At 41.8% G+C, this 19,303-nt stretch overlaps 1 protein-coding gene across 3 annotated transcripts in view; it reads right to left on the bottom strand.

The window, feature by feature from the left end:
* The window catches only part of LOC121282951 (flotillin-2-like), a 96,168-nt gene that overhangs the window by 21,864 nt on the left and 55,001 nt on the right, over positions 1 to 19,303 (bottom strand). The window contains exon 3 of one of the 3 annotated variants that reach the window (XM_041196792.1): positions 15,052 to 15,142. The exons of 1 other annotated variant lie outside the window; for it this stretch is intronic. In XM_041196792.1, the coding sequence (XP_041052726.1) occupies positions 15,052 to 15,142 (91 nt within the window). Of the gene's footprint in view, positions 1 to 14,059; positions 14,151 to 15,051; positions 15,143 to 19,303 lie in introns of all 3 variants that reach the window. One more of the 3 variants, XM_041196791.1, reaches the window with a different exon arrangement.

Genomic DNA, 19,303 nt, shown 5'->3' with positions numbered 1-19,303 from the left:
ACAACTTACTTGAAAATGTGAATTTGACTGGCTCAAATGTAGGTCTCACCAGCACATGCATTTGCGTGAATCACACCATCAAATACTTTCAATACATCAAAGCAAGTCCAAAATGACGCAGCATGGCATGCGGTTTTGACAGTCAAGGCCTAACTGGCAAAATAATTTTAAAAAGCAAAATGTGCAGTTGACAGTGAGGGGGGAGGGGAAGAGTCGCATGTGGAAGGGCCGGAGAAGTCCAAGGAACTATAGAGTTGTGAGCACGGGAGCATGTGAAAAGTGCTCCGATTGTACAGCACTGTTGTGGTAACAGAATCCCAAGTCACTTAATTTCACTTAATTTAGGAAAGGTAATGCCAAACAGATCTACTTTCTCAATAAACCACAATTAAACAGCAACAAGATACTTGCGGATAGCAGTTGAAATGAATTACAGGTAGCCTCAATCCGATGGGCTGATACCTCCCCCACCTCATTTCAGGTAAACCCAAGTGTTCAGTAACAAACTTTTAAAATTAGTTAAGATCCTTCTTCAGTCTGGAAGGTGGCAGTGTGAAACTATTCTTTTCAGTCAGGTTCTACAACCAGAAGGTGCCTGAAGACAAAGGATATTTACACCAAAAACAGATTGTGATCTGGACCAGAGGCACATCCCATCCAGAAACAACAAGCTGTCACCCTGATGATCAAGCAAACATGACTGGTGCTCTTGCCAACAGCAGCACAGTTAATTTCAACTTTAATGGCACCACCTCCCCAAATCCCTTATCCTGGGAAACTCTAATACTCAACCCGATCTCATAAGTTATTTGTCTCTACAGTTTCATATTTAAATTTTTAATAAAATTGTTCAATTAAGTGTAATTTGATTTTGAATCACTTTGCTATTTTGTATTGTGACATTTAAGGAAGTGGATGGCCTATTCATAAAAGAATATTTCAATTTCCATGGAAGTGTTTTTATATTTGACAATTCAGTTTCGGGCTGATTATATAAATCGGAGTTCCCTATCTCAGCCTCCTCACTGTGCCCAATACAGGCCCGAGGGCAGTAAAGACTTAGCCATGAGGAAACAAAGGTGGGAGGAGGTGGAAATCAAAGGATGATATAGCATGGAAGAGGGCCATTCAGCTCTTCGTGACCATCACGGAGAAACTGACATCACCTGGTCACGCTGGCACACATCACAATGACAGGTTCAATAGCCGGAGCAGCAGTAACTGTGAAGAAAACTGCTTTCAAAGACATGCTCTGTAAACTTTAACTCATCCAAAACTCTGCTGCCCATTTCCTAACTCCCATTTACCTGCGTGTTCGCTGACCTACATTGATACATTGCCAGACAGAGAGCCAATATAAAAATTCTCATCCTTGATTTCAAATCCAGCCATGGCCTTGCCCCTCTCTATCTGTGTAACCTCCCCCAGCCCTACAACTAAAGTTCCTGCTAAGCAGCATCCGTGCACAGCAGCTGAAAAGTACTGTGTAGGCCTTGTTCTGGGATAACAGCACATGTGCACATTGAAGGCACCAAATAAATGCAAGTTGTTGTTGATCTATAATCACTTGGCTAAAGGTAAAATGAGAGCTGCAGAAAGAGAGGGAGAGGAAGGGGCAACTGATTTGACCACTGTTTAGGTTGCTTTTTAAAATTTTATTTTTAGATGGAAGGATTTTGAACATTAATAGGGTATAAGACAATTAAAGTAGTTCTCCTATATTTACCTAGTCACTGTGGCCTGAAATGTGGTTGCTCGCTTGACTTGATACAAGGGGAATTGTATAGTGCCAGAAGAACATTATAAATTGGCAAGGGGGTGGGGGAATGAAAACATTGGACCAATTCTAAGGTATAATTAACTTCTGGGCAATCATTTGAATTACTTAGCATTCACCTGTAGCTGCATTGTAATATTAATGGCACAAATATGCAAAACATCTAGGAAAAGTGCAGATAATAAAAATAAAGTTTTACTGCAGATCATTTGTGTTGAAATTAAATAATGTGGAACATAGATTGTGCAGAAATCAACTCCTGGAAGTACAGATCTAGATCAGCACCAAGAGGGGAGATATTTACCATATCTCACACTGCTTCAGTTGATTGCCTGAAAAGTTAATGATGCCTTTGAATTAGTCCAATTTTGCTAATCCCTGCTAGCACCACCTCTCCCAATTTTTAAACTTCCATCTAGCACTGTGCACTCTCTTCTGTCTCCCCCCCAACCCCACCTCAACAACATGTCTCCCTTACTCTTTGCAAGCTGATTCATGTCACTGGTGGCTCTCCACTACCTTGACCTTCACATGAACTCAAACAACTACTTTTGGGATGCTATTTGACCACTTGCAACATCCATTGGCATCTGACCCTATCTATGTTTTGCATTGCCCAGCAATTACTGATCAAGAAGTGACCAAGAAGTTTGGGGGGGGGCGGGGCAGGGTGGGAGAGACTGGAGCGTGCTCCTCTGGATGATTTACTTCCACCCCCAGCAACGAGGCTGATAAAAGTAGAATCTCCAACTACTGGCCCAGCTGAAATCAGCTAACAGTGATGCCAGTCTTCAGTCCAGTATCTTCCCCCAACACAGTGTGTATATTCAAAGTCTTCAGGGAGGAGCCAAAAAGCAAACATGTAAAATCGCCTTCAAAATGTGATCACATCTTGAGTGCAGAGATATACAAACCAAAGATATGACGCAATGGTTCACAAACCACAGAATAAATTACAATGATGCAATCAGGAAGCATTAATTCAATAAGCTTTGGATGAATATTCACTCAAATTCCTGAGTCCATCTTTTTATAATCAAGAATGTTTATGGTGGGGAGGAGGAAGGAAGGAGAAACAGCAAGGAAAATAGATAGGAGAATTATTAAAAAAAACACAATAAGCCAGGAGTGAAAGATGCTGATGAGATAGGAAACATAAGCTTTGTGCTGGCAATGCTTTTGACAATTACAATTTCTCTATTTTAGTTTGGGTGTTCCCTTCATCCCAGTCTTTTCTCCCCTCCAGTGTTTCAAACCTTGCACCTGTCACTGCCTCCCTCCACCTTCAGTGCCTTAGCATGGCAAGCAAGCACAGTCTGGGTTTATCATAGCCAACAAGTCACTGATCTATCTGCCATTTTGGAGTTGGTTCTTGGCTGTACTTTGACTGATATTTATGAACAAAGACCAATCAAATGGGTTGGCAAGAAATTACAAACATCCATAAACGTTTCCACTTTTGAGTTGTAAGCTGATCACATTGCACATGCTGCAATGTAAAGTATGATCACTGTATACCCCAATAGAGAGGAGTGATTCACACTAGAATTATAGTCTAAATCACCTGTACAAGGCTGCAAAGTTTTATTGAACCAACTGAGTCAATGTTCCAATATGGCAGAGCAGAGTGCATTTCCAAAATGGTCTATAATTTAATGATCAGTAGCCATACACTTTTCCTTTCAGTCTCTACCAGCCCTTTCACAGCAGCAGCACAACCTGACAAACTGTTCTGTGATGTACATGCAGAGGTGAGAGATTAGACAAAAAGTGTTTTTAGAATTTCAGGTGGGGGAAGAAAAAGATTTCGGAAGTGGTCAGCAGTGCACAACAGAGGCTGCGAAATTTAAACTCAAGATACTGTCCAGATTCAATTTACACTGAATAATAAAGTGCTAATCATTCCCATTTTTTAAAACATTGATGATTGAAATTTAACTGTGTGACACCTGAGCTTAAAAAGATATAATCTGTTTTCTATCTTTTCTTTCCACCTACACATTAATAATCTTGTGGCAGCCTGTGATTTTGGAGGTTGAGTTCTGTGTGTAAAGGGACACAGAGAACTTACCGTTTGGAAGTAGAAAGACAGTATCTTTAAAAAATTAAATCAAATCAAATGCTTTTGTTTTCAAAAGGAATCTTTGCCAATTTTGTCCCCCTTCTTGTCGTCTTCTTCTGAAGGCACGGAATTCTGCAGGGGTACAATTCCCTGGGGGCAGGGGTTGCCCTCCTCCAGTACATTGGCCAAATGTCCATGAGTCTACGCGATGAACATTGCCAGGATATTCAACCACACTAACCATCACAACCAGCCCTGATCCTGTCCTTAACTGGCAATTTACATTTGACAGCAGAGGCTACTAGTCATTTAAGAACTCAGGGGATGGTCATGTCTGCCTTTTGTGAGTTGCCCTAGGCCCAGGTAAGGGTCCCATGCTCAGGGTTACAAGCCCGAGCAAATGGCGCAGCCAGCAGACTTTTGGTGGTGATAGCGGAAGAGTTAGGGCCTCGAGGAATAATGGTTGCTTACAGGCAGAGGGTCCTTCAGGAAGAGGACTTCAGCACACATGAGGAAGGCAATAGGAAATTGTCTCATGCATTCTTTTCCCTAATGATATTACTCATTGAAATTGAAAATGGGAGGCTCCTATGGGTAACTGAAAAGGAAAACACTGTGAGGTGTGGACCAATGAGCAGAGGAATTGCCCTTCGGTCGATCACCGCTACCAGTGCTAATTATTTTTGAAGAGCAGGAGTCCTACCTGATTTTCCTCTTTCTAATGCAGGGATTCGCAGTTCACTGCAGGGGTGGGGGTGGGGTGGCGGCGCAGGGGGCATGAGGACAACTGTAGCAATCAAACTTCTGTCTCATCTGAGCTGAACAAAAGCAGCACAAAAACAAGAACTTAATTGGGCTCAGCTACTCAGTGGCTGAACAGCCCTGGCTATTGGGGCAACTTCATCTATGTTAAAACAGAAAATCTAAATAGTCAAGACTTTGAATAATTTTTTCCTCTTCAGTTAAGGCACCCCCCCCCCCCACCCCGCCCCCCACCCCCCCCACCCCACCGCCCCCCACCCCCCCACCCCACCGCCCCCAAACCCGTTCAGAAGACAGGGAACAGAGAAACTCCTGATCACTGGAAATATTACCCAACCATAATCCAGTACAATGTACACAAACGCAGACTATTGCAACCAACATGCACTCTTCTTTTGCAGATATGCTTGGCCATCATGGCCTAGTTAAGTCACTGACAGCAGTCACAGATAGGATTGTAAATCCCATCATTTCAGCCTTAAGATTTCATTAGATTTGGGAAAGCTGCATTTCAGTAAATTTTACATTTAAAATTCATGCGTTAATTCCATTCTCTCACACAAGTACACAGCAAGGTCATTCTATGAGACCTTCTTCACTGTTTGATGCTAACCCATCAGACTCATCACAGCACAACCCCACCAGTACCAACTGCCTTCCCCACAGAGTTTCTACCTCAGCTCTAGGCCTTTTGCCATTCTATGCTGCAGTTCCCATTTTATAATAACCCTTGGGGACCCTGTAATCATGCACTGGAGGGGGCAGGTAGAGTGAAGCCGGATGAGTGCACTTTAGCATGCCAACTCCATAAGAAACCCTGGTTCTTGTCACTCTCACATCTCACCTATTCTAGCTCCTTGAAATGGATGTGCACAACAAAGAACTCTAGCGGCACCATACTCATCACTCACTTTTATTTTAATCCTAAATCACTCAGTCCCAAAGATAAGGTAACTGGCGTCAATATTTCAGCTTCTGGCACTTTTAGACTTCCCTTATATCTCGGGAAAGCAATAGCACAATAACCCCTCTGCATTATTCCTCCAGGATGAAATACTGCCTCATGACTTCGCTCACTAGTACAGCTGTTGGAGGAGGCCAGTCCTCAATGTTCTAAATTGGCCTCTTCTGGAAACAGACCATTAGGCAGCAGTACAAGGTAATATAAGAAAAAATATTTCTTTAATTAAAAACACAGCTAAGGGCCAGGAACCAGTGTGTCATACTGGGTGTCCGTTTGCATCATTAACAAAGCATGTTAATGCAATGAGCATGTTTACTTAATCAAAGAAAGGAGGCGGCAGATTGGGAGATCCAGGAGAGAATGAGTCGACAGTACAGTGGGATTTACCTTTAGAACTGCAGTGGATTGAGTGGGGCAGGTCTATCAAGGAACAGTGGCACAAGCACTTAGCAGGCACCAAGTTGATGGGGCAAATTACTATGCCTTGCTACAGATGGAACAGTCTCTTTCAGTATGACTTTGGCTACTCAAAATGTTTGATGGGAACCGGATAAGTACTTGAAGGTGGAAAAGTCTGAAGGGTTCTGGGAAAAGAGCAGGGCTCATAAGACTAATTGGATAGTTTGTTCAAAGCGTGAGCACAGGCACAATGAGCTGAATGACCTCCTACTGGGCTGTAAAATTCTATGAACTTTGAGGTTACTGCTGCTAATGCAAGACTCGAATTGTGGCAAACACAAATTTTTAAAAATTCACACAGATGATCTACAGCCATCTCTTTAGTGGCACTTATCGTGAGGACTCACTAAGGGCAGCCACCCACTTACTGCGAACGAATGAAATATTGAAGGGAGAGAGTAGCGTTGGTAATTTCCAGGAGCTAATTTTAAAAAAAGGAACTTCAGCTCAGGTGCTAATGCAAGGAACAGAGAGTAATTATCTCTCCACCAAACTAATGGGATTCCAGAGCAGTGCCGTGTTTAATTTTTTCCCCAAGGGGCAGGAGCTTAGTTGTTCATTGACATAGGGGATCAACAGGAGGTGGTCTTGTGCTCGGTAAAGGAGAGTGGGTCCGTGAAAGAATCATACATAGGTTGGGCTTGATGGGGCAAATTACTATGCCTTTCTACAGATGGAATAGTCTTGTTGAATGTGACTGTTTTCGTTTATAATTAATTGTAGCTTATAATGTTTATGGATATTTTCTATTGGGTTAGAGAAATTTTGCAAGTAAAAATATAATTTTAGTCTTACTTAAAAGATTCAGTCCTGCAATGCGCCATGAGAATTTGGGTACTTTTTAGCAGCACAGGACACAGGGAACACACATGTCTCCCTCCTATCAACTGCAGTTCATAAACACTCCCATGCTCAACACACAAAGGTGGGCGTTTTACTTACAAGGCATTAAATCGATTGTTTAAGACACTAGTTAGGCCTCAACTGCATTCAGTTCTGGGTGCCATACTTGAGAAAGGGTATAAAGACAGTGAAGAGAGTAGAGAGGAATGATTCCAGGGATAAATAACAGTAGTTATGAGGATAGATTGGCGAGATTGGGACTGTATTCCTTGGAGAAAGGAAAGCTGAGAGGGGGCTTGAAATAGAGATATTCAAGACCCTGAGAGTTATGGACAGGATAAGTAGTGAGAAACTGTTCCCACTCAAGAGAACATCAAGAACTAGAGGGCACAGATTCAAAATAATTGGCAAAAGAAGTAAAAGTGATCCAGAGAGTAGGTGGAGTCTGGAACAAACTTTTTGAGAGGGTGGTGGAGGCAAGTTCGATCGAGATATATTCAAAAGGGAATTGGTTGCTACCTGGAAAGAATGAATGTGCTGGGTTATTTGGATAAGGCAGGAGTGCTCTTTCGGAGAGCCAGTGCACAACAGGCTTAATGGCCTCCTTCTGCACTGTAAAGATTTTGTGATTCTGTGATCAGTGTGACTTGCAGCTAACTTTAAAAAGGGGGAGAATAAATTACATTCATCACTTGCCCTAGACAGAAGGAAAACAACCAGACAACATCGATGCACCCTACAATGCAATATCAGCCAGGGCTTCTGGTTCAGCGTCCAATGGAACAGACTGGCTGACAGTGCGTTGACACCATTATAACAACATCATTCCATCTGTCAACACTGGCTCCCACATCGATAAGTACATCAACAAGCCCACAACAAAAGCCAGTCCAGGGGTGCAGAAAGGGGAAATTATATCCTGGTGGTTTTCCCCCCCAAGGGAAAACAACTCAAAATAAAAATTTACTTCCTCTTCACTGAGCACAAATACACCTTGCAAATCTAGCCGCCTACGCTAATTAGTGTGATCACTTATGGAAATTACGTTGACGAAAGAAAAACTGGCACCTTAATTACAACTCAATTTGAATCCCAAAAAACTGACGCATGTTCTTACATTCCAAATTGTTCTTCGCAAGCTTTGGTGGGGGGGGGCTGAAACTAAAAAAAACAAGTAGACACGATAAAGGGAAATATTATAACTTTCAACAGTAATCTTGTGTTTGCTTAATTTCTCCCTCGCTGCCTGAAGCTCTTACCAGGGTTCAGGTGCCTTGCCCAGGTACTCATGCTTCATGTGCGAGCCTAGCCAGGGGGTTTTCATTAGAGTAATCGACTCTGGAAAGCATCACAGTTGAACCCTATGCTGTCCTCATCTGGACATTCAAATGTGCTCCATCCAGTAACAGTCACTATGGAGCAATGGGACAATGTGAACTTCCTGCTGACTTCTCTCCTCTTTCTAACCTATAGATCTGAAGGCCAATAGTCTACACTGTTAAGTTAAAATCAAAATTTTGTGTTAAGGAAAAAGAGAATAAAATTATGCAATAACTTATTAACAAATAATTTGAAATAATGAACTTAACAGTAAAGAAAGAGTAAACTGGACCAGTAACCCCTCTAGACAAAATATCAAACCTGGTATCTTCTGGCTTGTATTACTCCATGCCACAGCTAGTGATTTCCTCTACTGTTAGGTTTAAATAAAAACCTCAAAGTTCTCCAATGTTGAATTCATTAATATCTAGGTCACAGGGAAGCTGAACATGTGAAGTAAAGAGATGGCTGCAGGCAGACTTCACAGTCCAATGTAATATATGCTTTTTAGCCTGGCGTTTGAGGCAGGTTTGTAACAAAACTCAGAAGTGAGTTTTTCAAGCCCCACTCAAGATCAAAGCCTCCGCTTGGAGGCAAGAGCCTCATTCTCTCTCCAGATTCAAGATTTCCTCTGTCCAAGTACAAATGGTTATCTTTTCTCAAAATTTGAGAGTCACATATCACTACCCCTGGGTTTTAAGTCTGTTACAAAGAGATTTGGCAGTAATCTGTTCCAGTTTGAAGGTTGAATGTGCAACTGGAAAAAAAGAATGGTTATCAGGGCAATGAACTCAGCCATGGGAATCTGTGTCACTGCAAACTCTTCAAAGACCACAATTTAGGTCACATTGCAGGTTTGCATCACTCATAAGATAAATATCAATCCAAGGGTAATATTCTGCAGACTCAAATTCTTTCAATTATAAATACTATATGTGACAAGTTTCTAAAATACTCATAACAGTTGCTGTTAAGGAGTACTGGGGCATGGCATCAATTTTGCCATTCCACTAACCTCATGTCAGTCACACATCCAAAGTAAGTTGAGACGATTTTGTTAATTTCTGTGCTGCTAGTTCTGGGGTTTGCCAGGGATCTATCCTGGACTCCCTGTTCCTCAGGTACATGCTGCCTCTTGGCCACATGGGGTCAGCTTGTACAAACACATGATAACTACCTCTCCAACATCTCTCACAGTCATTCCACGGCCAGACTGCTTACCTGACATCTGGTCTTAGATGACCAGCAATTTCCACCACTTTGTCTTCAACCTCTGCCATGTTCTGTATATTGATCTTCCCCACCCCTTCCCCAGACACCATCTCAAGCTGAACACCGATTGCAACCTTAATATCCTAAATAGCTGCGCTTCTAATCCCATTGCCTCTGCATCACAAAGGCTAACTATCTCTCCCTCTGCAACATCACCCCACTCCAGTCCAGTCCAATTGCCACTGAAACCCCAATCCATGGCTTTTTCACCACCAGATTCAGCTATTCCAATGCTCTCCCGACTGGCCTCTCATCTATGCTACCGGATACGTCTGGGTGACAGGGCCCATCTCTTGCCTGAATCAGAAGATCATGGGATCATCTGCATTATTTTGTTTTTGCGTCACAGGATCCTTTGTGATGCAGAGGCAATGGGTTTAGACATGTAGTTATTTAGGGCATCAAGCAGCGTTCGGCATGAGATAGTGTTGGTGGGGGACGGGGCTGATGGTTGGGGAAGGGGGGTGGGTGTGTGTGTGTGTGTGTGTGTGTATATGTGTGTGTGGTGGAAAAGATCAATATATGGAACATGGCAGAGATTGAAGACAAAGGCTTCAGTGTTCCCACTATTTAAATAGTGGAAATTGCTGGTCATTCAAGACTGGATGTCAGATAAGCAGTCTGGCAGTGCAGTGACCGTGAGAAATGGTGGAGAGGTCGTTATCAGTATGTTTGCATAAGCTGACCCTATGTGGCCAAGAGGCAGAATTTACCTGAGGAAGGAGTCCAGGATAGATCCTTGGTGAAATCCAGAACTCAAGAACTTGAACATAATTCATGTTGACACTTCAGTACAGCACTGAGGAGGTGGTGCACTGTTAGAGGAAGATGGTGATGATGTGTTAATGTCATTGGATAAGTAATCAGGAGGCCTGGGATAATGCTCTGGGGACAGGAGTTCAAATTTCACCATGGCAGCTGGTGGAATATAAATTCAATTGATAAAATCTGGAATTAATAGCTAGTCTTAGTAATGGTGACCGTGTAACTGTCAGTGATTGTTGTAAAAAAAAACATCTGCTTCACTAATGTCCTTTAGGGAAGGAAGTCTGTCATCATTACCTGGTCTGGCCTACATGTGACTCCAGATCCACAGCAATGTGGTCAACTCTTAATTGCCCTCTGAAATGGCCTAGCAAGCCACTCAGTTCATGGGTGATTAGGGATGGCAGCCTTGCCAGCAAGGTGCACATCCCATGAAAGAATAAAAAAATGCCATTTTTCAACAGAAATATTAAACCCCTCCCAAAGTCTCCTGCATGCCTTATAAATGCAAGCTGTTGTCATTATGTGGGAGGGCTGCTTCTCTATAATCACTGCAAAATTCCCTTTTCAGGTTTTACCCAATTCCCTTTTGAAAGTTACTATTGAATCTGCTTCCAACCACCTTTCAGGCAGTGCATTCCAGATCATAACTTGTGATATAAATCTTTTTTCTCCTCAACTGCTCTCATCTTAATCTGTGTTCTCTGGTTACCGTCAAACCTGTCAGTCAATAAAAACAGTTTCTCCTTAATTACCTTCCATCACTTAAAAAACTTTTATTAAATCTCCCCTTAGTCTTCTCTGCTCTGAGGAGAATAACTCTAGCTTCTCTCGAATCATAAAGAGTTTATGGCACAGATGGAGACCACTCTGCCCCTCATGTCTGCACTAGCTGAAAAAATGAGCCACCCAGCCTAATCCCATTTTTCAGCATTTGGCCCATGGCTCTGTAGATTAGGGCAGTTCTGGTGCATACCCAGGCACCTTTTAAATGAAATGAGTTTCTGCCTCAACTACCCTTTCAGGCAGTGAGTTCCAGACACCTACCACTCTCTGGGGGAAAACATTTTTCTTCATCTCCTCTCTTAATGGTTCTACCAATCACTTTAAATCTATGCCCCTTAGTCACTGACCTCTGTTCTAAAGTAAGTAGGCTCTTCCCATCCACTCTATCCAGGCCCCTCTTAATTTTGTACATCTCAATCAAATCTCCCCTCAGCCTCTTCTGTTCAGAGGAGAATACCACCAGCCCATCCAATCTTTCCTCATAGCAACAATTTTGCAGTCCTGGCAACATCCTCGTAAATCTCCTTTGTACACTCTCTAGTTCTCTACCACATAGTTCCCGCCACATAACTAAAGTCCCTCCTCCTTGGTATAATTGTGTAATTTTGGTAAAACTCCTCGACCTCCCCACCCCACTCTTCCTACAGTGTAGTGACTGAAATTGGACACAATACTCCCGACAGCAAGTAACACTTACAATAGTATGGAGCCTATCATGAGTTCAGGATTGCCCAATGTGTTTTAAAGCCAGGCCATTCTTCTGAAGCATAGTTATATTTGTAATGTAGGAAACACAACTGCCAATTTGCAAATAATAATTTAACAAAGGGTGATATTGATTGAAGGATCAATATTGGCCAGGAAATCAGCCAGGACTCCCCCTGCTCTTTGAAATAATGCCACGAAATCTTTTACCTGGAGGTGGGGGCAGGTAAGACCTCAGTTTAATGTCTCATTCGAATGACTGTGCTTCTGAAAGTGCGACACTTCCTCAGTACTGCACTCCAGCCTAGATTATTGGCTCAAGTCTCTGAAGTGGGACTTGAGCCCATTACCTTCAGACACAGAGGCAAGAATGCTACTCACTGAGCCGTGGCTGGCACTCTAGCTGAAGCCTAATCTGCAGCTTATAAAAGGTATAGCATAACTTTGATGATTTTGCATACTATGCCTCTATTTATGAAGCCACAGATGTATTTTTTAAAACAGCTCATCAATGAATGATGCTGATGGGCCACAGGGCTTTAACTAATTAAACTCCAAATGTAACTCTGTGCACATATGGGGATTTCTTGAGCACAGCCTCCTAACAAACTCTATCTAAGCTCTTGGGACTTGAATACATGGTGTGCGCCCCAAAAGGGCAGTGCCTGCACTCTACATCCAACAAAGACTCCGCTGAGGATGATTTTTTTGGCAACTTAGTTTAGAGGTTCATGGTTTTTATGCATATCAGGCACCCTGTTGCAATAGGAAAAAAAGGATTTGGTCCTACTTTCATGAAATGACCTACCTACTTAGGAAATTAATGTTCAGATCTTCAATCATTCTCTATCGAAAATCTTGACAATTTTTCCAACCAATTCTTCTCCCATCTTTTCTTGGATCACAATGTCAAAAAGTTTGTTCCCTCAGGTTTCTTTTCTCCATTCAATTCCGCAGGTAATTAATTTTCTCTCTCTCCCTGCAGCTGCCCTGAGTAGTCGGTTATTTCTCGGCAAATAAATTAATCTAGCTCCATTTTTTCAGTTTGCCTCAAACAACTTTATTCTGCTATTCCTGATCGAGTCACTCTGTTAGGTTCAATTAAAATTCATTGTGAAAGGGTCTCATAGCGTTACCAACAGATTATGTCCATATTGAAAAACTCATAATTCTAAGGGCTTGAAGAAGTATTAAGGAAAAAAGTTTGCTGTCACTCATCCTAGTTTAAGGGTTATTACTGTTGGGTGAGGAAGCCAATTCATATCTGGAGATTTATAGATGACAGTGATATAGTAAAATATGACAATTCTTGGCAGGGGTGCATGGAATAATCATTTGTGATATTACCAGATAAATATTTAATTTATTATATGCATTATCTTTACATGCTGCTGCTACCCTGGGGGCCAGAACTGAACTCAATATTCTTTAGCTGAGACCTAACCAGTGATCTTTAAAGCTTTAACATAACTTTCATGCTTTTGTACTCAGTGCCTCTACCTATAAAGCCAAGGACCCACATGCATTTGTTTTTTAAAACCAACAATTTATCCGTAAATAAGGCAGTTTACTAGCAGTCAGTTGAATGCTTCCAGATTTTGTATAGTTGTCAAAAATGTCCAGTGAAAGCACAGGTAACTTGCTGTAAGTTCTTGGGCACATGTTGCATTGTAATAGGCTGGTGTCCCAATAGGAGACACTAAGAACTCGGGATTCTTGCGACTTCCCATGCTGTATGGGCTCAAACCAGGGAGAATGCCATTCATCTTAAGGTCATGCAGTTCCACTTAACCAGTTGAGGCAGAATAATCAAAAAAAAAATTCAAAAAGTAAAATAACCAAATCCTGCAAAGTTAATTGAATGTTACAGAAAATGTTCCCATGGTTTCAAAGTGAACAATCAGCTCACCATTCATATTCAGGGGTGGAAAATTGTTCATGTGAGAGGTTTCATACTAGATTCTTTAGGACTTTTTCATTGACAAATGTAGAATTTTGTTGCACAGGTCCTAGGGCTGTCCAATGACACTTTCCATGGGTCTGCTCTATGTCACTACGAGCTTCAACGCTCACACAGCTCTGTGCTGCTCAGTGTGAAAGACATGGAGGACACTTGATCAATATAAATGGCCACAAGCCTGAATGTTATCACAGTCAGGTCTTATTAAAACACATTTTCCACCCTTGAATGTTATTCATATAAGAATTACAGAATAAGTGGCCTCCTACTGTTTTGTTAAGATAAGCAAAAGCATTAGTAACTTTTTTTGTGCCTTTTGACAGACTCAGGCTGCAAAGAGTTTTTAGAAATTAGATTTTTTTTTGGGATTTTGGGGTTATTTACCTGAGCGACCCCTGTGACAGTTAGTGCTACCCCCTCTGCGGTCTCTACATCCTCACACTTGGGCTGAAGCGTCATAATCTCAAGGGAAATCCTGTGAAAAACGTAAAACACTCGCAAATTCCAGGTCACATGACAGGCCTCAAGCCTCACTTCCTTTTTATTCCAATCTTTTCACTGCTCACCTTTGAAACCCAACTAGAGGTACTGTACAGTGCTCAAAAAAAAAAGCCAAGCTAAATAATTAATATCAAAGAGAGATCATTGTATGGGTCTTGAGATCGTCACAGGGTGGGTGATTCCACTTAGTTAGAACACCTTCAGAAGAAAATGCCACACCAACCATTTTATGCAATAAAGTATTACGTACAAAGAAGTTAGTTGTTTTAAAGAACACACCAATGTGGCTTATAATTCAGGCCACTCGATAATTCATAACATCAAGTCAATCCCCATAACCTGGTAGGGAAGACTGCAGCTTTTCTACAGAAAAGAGTTTGGTTTGTCATCATTGCAATTGATGCATTTCACAATTAGAAGATTTTATAAATTCTGATGAAATCTGGGACTGTCCATTTGAGAATTGCAACCTGTGATCAATGCCCAAAAGAACAGTTTGTTCCAAAGGGCATTAGACATTCCTGTCCTTCAGACGTGGAGGTGGCAGGGGAACGAACGCACTCAACGTGCACCCATTTTGGTCTTTCTTTCACTAAAATTTAAAACCGTCTGTCCCTTCCAACCTTTTTCTTCCCTCTTCGTTTGGTTTAATCCATTGCCTTTCTGTGCAATACCTACAGTGCTACGGGCCATGCCACTTGGCCGTGATGCTGAGGGGAATAAAGCAGTGAAGGTGCTGCATTAGAGGTCAACATTCAGTTGCTGCTGGGGAGGAATGGGAAGGGAGGGAGGGAGTGGGTTGAGGTAGTGGGGCAAAGGGGGAGAGGGCAGAAAAAAAGAGACACAAAAATAGAGCAATGTTAAGGTCAAGTTACCTGTGCGACCCCTGTAACATATACAGGGACCCCCTCAATGGTTTCTATATCCTCACACTGACAGACGACGGTCATGATCTCCAGAGGTAGTCTATGCAGCAGGATGTGTGGGGTCGGGGGGAAGGAGGTGGGACAGCAGATATTCAGTCAGAGCAATTATCAGAACACAGCATGAGAAATCCAACTCCCAGAGACATTAAGTAAATCATTCCATGTTTTTCAATGGGTGGTCGAAGTAATTGAACCCTTTGAGAACTGCAATTGCAATTTGTCAGCCGAACACTTCACTCATTTTCCTCACACAGGAATGATAAGTTGCTTTTTGTTTGTTGTACCTGCAGTTAAGTCCGCTGGGGATTCCACATGCGAGTTGATATTCCAGTAATATTGAGAATTAAGTGTCCTGGAGTTTGGGGTGCATCATTTATACACTTTTGTATCTCCACTTCCTAAAACTGAACTAGAAAGCCTTTAAAATCAGTTTTACAATCACTTTGCATAGAGTGAGAAACAATTGACAGCTGCAAAGGGTTTCCAGTTCGCAAAAGGTTATCTACTTTGAAAGCAAATTAACCTGAAAGTTTTTGGGTGGCATTTTGTTTCAGAAAACACCAAATAATATTAAAAGAGTTGGAGGTGAGATCTGCTTTCCTGGAAACTCCCTGACTGAAGAGAAGAAACTGTGTGTCTGTGCTTATAGCAATCACCCTATTTCAACGATAGGGACACTGGAGGCTGCCGGCTTCGAGTTGAGTATCCTGTTATGAGCATGCAAGTAAAACGCTGGTGGATCAGCTGCATTTAAGCCGACAGCCCATTAGCAGCAAGAAATACTAAAGATGTGAGTACATAACACACAACATTGAAACACTATAAAACACAAAGTGGTATGAAGCCATGAGCATTGTGAGAAAAGAACATGGAAAAAATAGCCATGGATTTTGTGCTCTTTTCCACACACCCACCCCGCCCACTCCAACCCAACCTCCCCATCCCTGCCAGCTCCCCGCTTAAGACATTGGCTTTTTAAAAATATATTCATTAATGGGATGTGGACGTCACTGACAAGGTAGACATTTACTGCCCATCTCTAATTTCCCTCAAGAAAGTGATGATGAGCCTTCCTGTACCGCTGCAATTTGTGTTGAAGGTGCTCCTGTAGTGCTGTTAGGGAGTACCTGCGATAATGAAGTAACAGTGATATATTTCAGAATCAGGATGATATATGACTTGGAGAGGAATTTGGAGATAGTGGTGTTTCCACACATCTACAACCCATGCCTTTTGAGGTGGTGGAGGCTGTGGGTTTGGGAAGTTGCTGTCGAAGGAGCCTCGGGAAGCTTATGCAGTACACCTTCTAAATGATATACACTGCAGTGACACTGTGTTGGCTGTGGAGGGAGTGAATGTTTAAGGTGGGCTATGGGTGTGATTCATTATCCTTGACTGGTGAGCTCCAATGGTGAGGGTTGGCAGGAATCAGCAGTAGGGCTGAGTCCAATACCATACTCCTGTGCATTCTTCCAGCAAAGGTTTTTGATTCTCAAATTAGGAAAGACGCCCTTTGGTGATAAACAAATCACTGTCTTCAATAAAGGGGCAAAACCTATTTTGCAGGGATGTGTGTATGATGTCAGGAAGCACATCTTCACAGAAAGAAGAGAGGAAATCTGGAACTGTCTCCCCCAAAAAAGCTGTGGAGACTGAGGGTTAATTGAAAATTTCAAAACTGAGACTGATAGTTATTAGTAAAGCAAGGGTATGAAGGGATACAAAACCAAGGCAGATAAATAAGATTAAGGTACAGATCAGTCATGATCTATCTGAATGGCACAACAGGCTCAAGTGACTGAATGATCTAGTCCTGTTCCAAAGTAATGTTCTGATGTAAACCCCAGTTATAATAAAAAAATTAAAAATTTAAACAAAAATGAAATAAAGTCGGTTTTCTCTGGAGCTGCCTGTCATTTGAGCAGTTGAGACATAACTAAACTCATCATTAATGGCAGCCACTAGGTGGCAAGTGACAATGACAACATGGATTGGTTCTCAAATAGTCCCTCCTACAAGGGGATGGGTGGCAGAGGGATTGCCTTTCCTAATCAACACTGGGCAGCTAACCACATGGTAAGATTGCAGCCCAGGACTGTATCCTGCCACTGGATTGCGCACTCCATACAGATTTTTTTTTACTTTGAGAGATTAGTTAAGAAGTCTGTGGCACATTGAAGGGTTACAACAATTGTTACTGTTGTGACACTACAGGAACTGAAAATTTACAGTTTTCCATCCTCTTGTGTAAACTCCCAGTTCAGAATGGGTCACTTGGCACAAAGAAACTGTACAGCAATCTCCAATTAGGTAATTACGAATAAGAAGTGGCTGTACAGGTCTTTCAACTTAATGCCTTGCAAAATATTTTCTCAGTTCCCTCCAACTACTACAGGTCAAATGTTTTGTATTTCCATCCATATCTTCTCATCCAGGATCACATTACACTAACACTTCCTCAGCTTTCTAAGCCAGAGAACTGAATAAACACAACACAGGCCAGCTCTAATATTCTCCGTGTAAATGGTTCATAATAAACATAATCACGCAGGAAACAAGAGCCTGCTCCTGTCAAACCAGGAACGTTTGATTACTATAGGTCAATAAAATGCTGGAACCTCCTCCCTCACATGACAGACTCTCACTGCAGATTTATTTTTGGAAAAAAGATCAGTCTTTCGAAATCTGGAAACAATTCAGCAACTGTATGGTTGCTGGGAATTCTGAGAACACAAAATACTGTAAGGGCTTTGGCTTTATTCACATTGCTGTATGAAACCTCTGGCAGTGTGTTTTTTAGAGCCAATCTGGGACAAATCAGTAGTATCTTGGACAAAATGAAGGCAGGAGTAAGACTGGAATCCAACTGACCCAAAACATCAAGGAATCTTTTAAAAGATGCAAAAATAGGACATTGATTGAATAAACCAGAAGATCTCCTGTAGCATTTTAACATCTGTGGCCTAAGTGAACAAGGAATCAAGTGTTTTACCACATCATGTTATTTCACTCTCAAAGGGAGCCCTGTTCCTTCAAGGCCATAAGATTACATTGGAGAGACTTGATCAGAAGAAGGAGCGATATATCGATCTCTTAGATCATGAGCAACAGAATATATGGCTTAAATTCACCTCCACACCATTCCTTCCTCTCCCCTCGTTCATTTGCAATAGTCAAAGTCAGTAAACTGCACAGGAGCAGCGTGTCTGATGGTAAAATAAGGAGCACATTTTTAAAAGGCACAAGAGCTCGACAGGTATGGATAGTCTGCAAAATGTGCACAGTCCAATGCATGCAATATAAACATTTCACATGGAATAATGGGTAGTTGGCTGCAGTTGACACCATTAAAGGGGTTCAGATGAGGCCATAAAATAAGGGTGAAGCTGGCAGGATTCACAGGCATCACATACACACCCAGATTTAACTCACAGCTTAGCTTCTGTCATTTTAGGTTACACCGTATGGGGTTTTACTTGTAGTTCAATGTTTCTTGTGGAATTTTTTAGTTCAGTGGCTGGAGCATTGTGAAACTGAAGCCAGTTCCACATATGCTTGAAGTAGGTCCAACTATTTTTGACAACACTATTCTCAAGCTTCACACCACTTGACCTTCTGCATTGATGAATGGAATGATTTTGTTTTGGAATATAGAAACACACAGAGTTACAATTGTATACTGCAGCAGAAATTGTTATTTATCACTCAGTATTAAAACGGGATGGAATTCACTTGAAATGCGATAATCCCGAACATTACTCTTGGGTGTTTTCGAGATTTCACAGCTGTCTTGTTTCACCACGGTTTCCATTTTTTTATATAAAAGTGCCTGGTGCCTATAGGAACGAAATATAGTTTTTGCTGGATTGTAAGATATCAGGACACAATTTATTAGGACCAGCAATTTTAAGCCATAAACTACAAGATTGAGGGATGACCATAAAGCAGTAATATCTACTAGTTTACTGCACACCCAGAAATTAAAAGGGTATTCAACACACATCTATAGCGTTTCCAAGTTGGATCCCCTTTAGGATGAAACATAAAGATCGTAATAAAAAATTCCCCTCTTGACATCACAAACCTAAATTGCCTTTGCTGTGCAACAATTGTTCCAATTGTCATAACATCCTTACTAATCTGGGTTAATTGTAGAAGCTGTTGGAACAGGCTCGAGGGGCTGAGTAGCCTACCCCTGCTC

The sequence above is a fragment of the Carcharodon carcharias genome, chromosome 10, assembly GCF_017639515.1.
Source record: "Carcharodon carcharias isolate sCarCar2 chromosome 10, sCarCar2.pri, whole genome shotgun sequence".
NCBI lineage: Eukaryota > Metazoa > Chordata > Chondrichthyes > Lamniformes > Lamnidae > Carcharodon > Carcharodon carcharias.
This window is presented reverse-complemented; position numbering and strand designations above follow the sequence as displayed.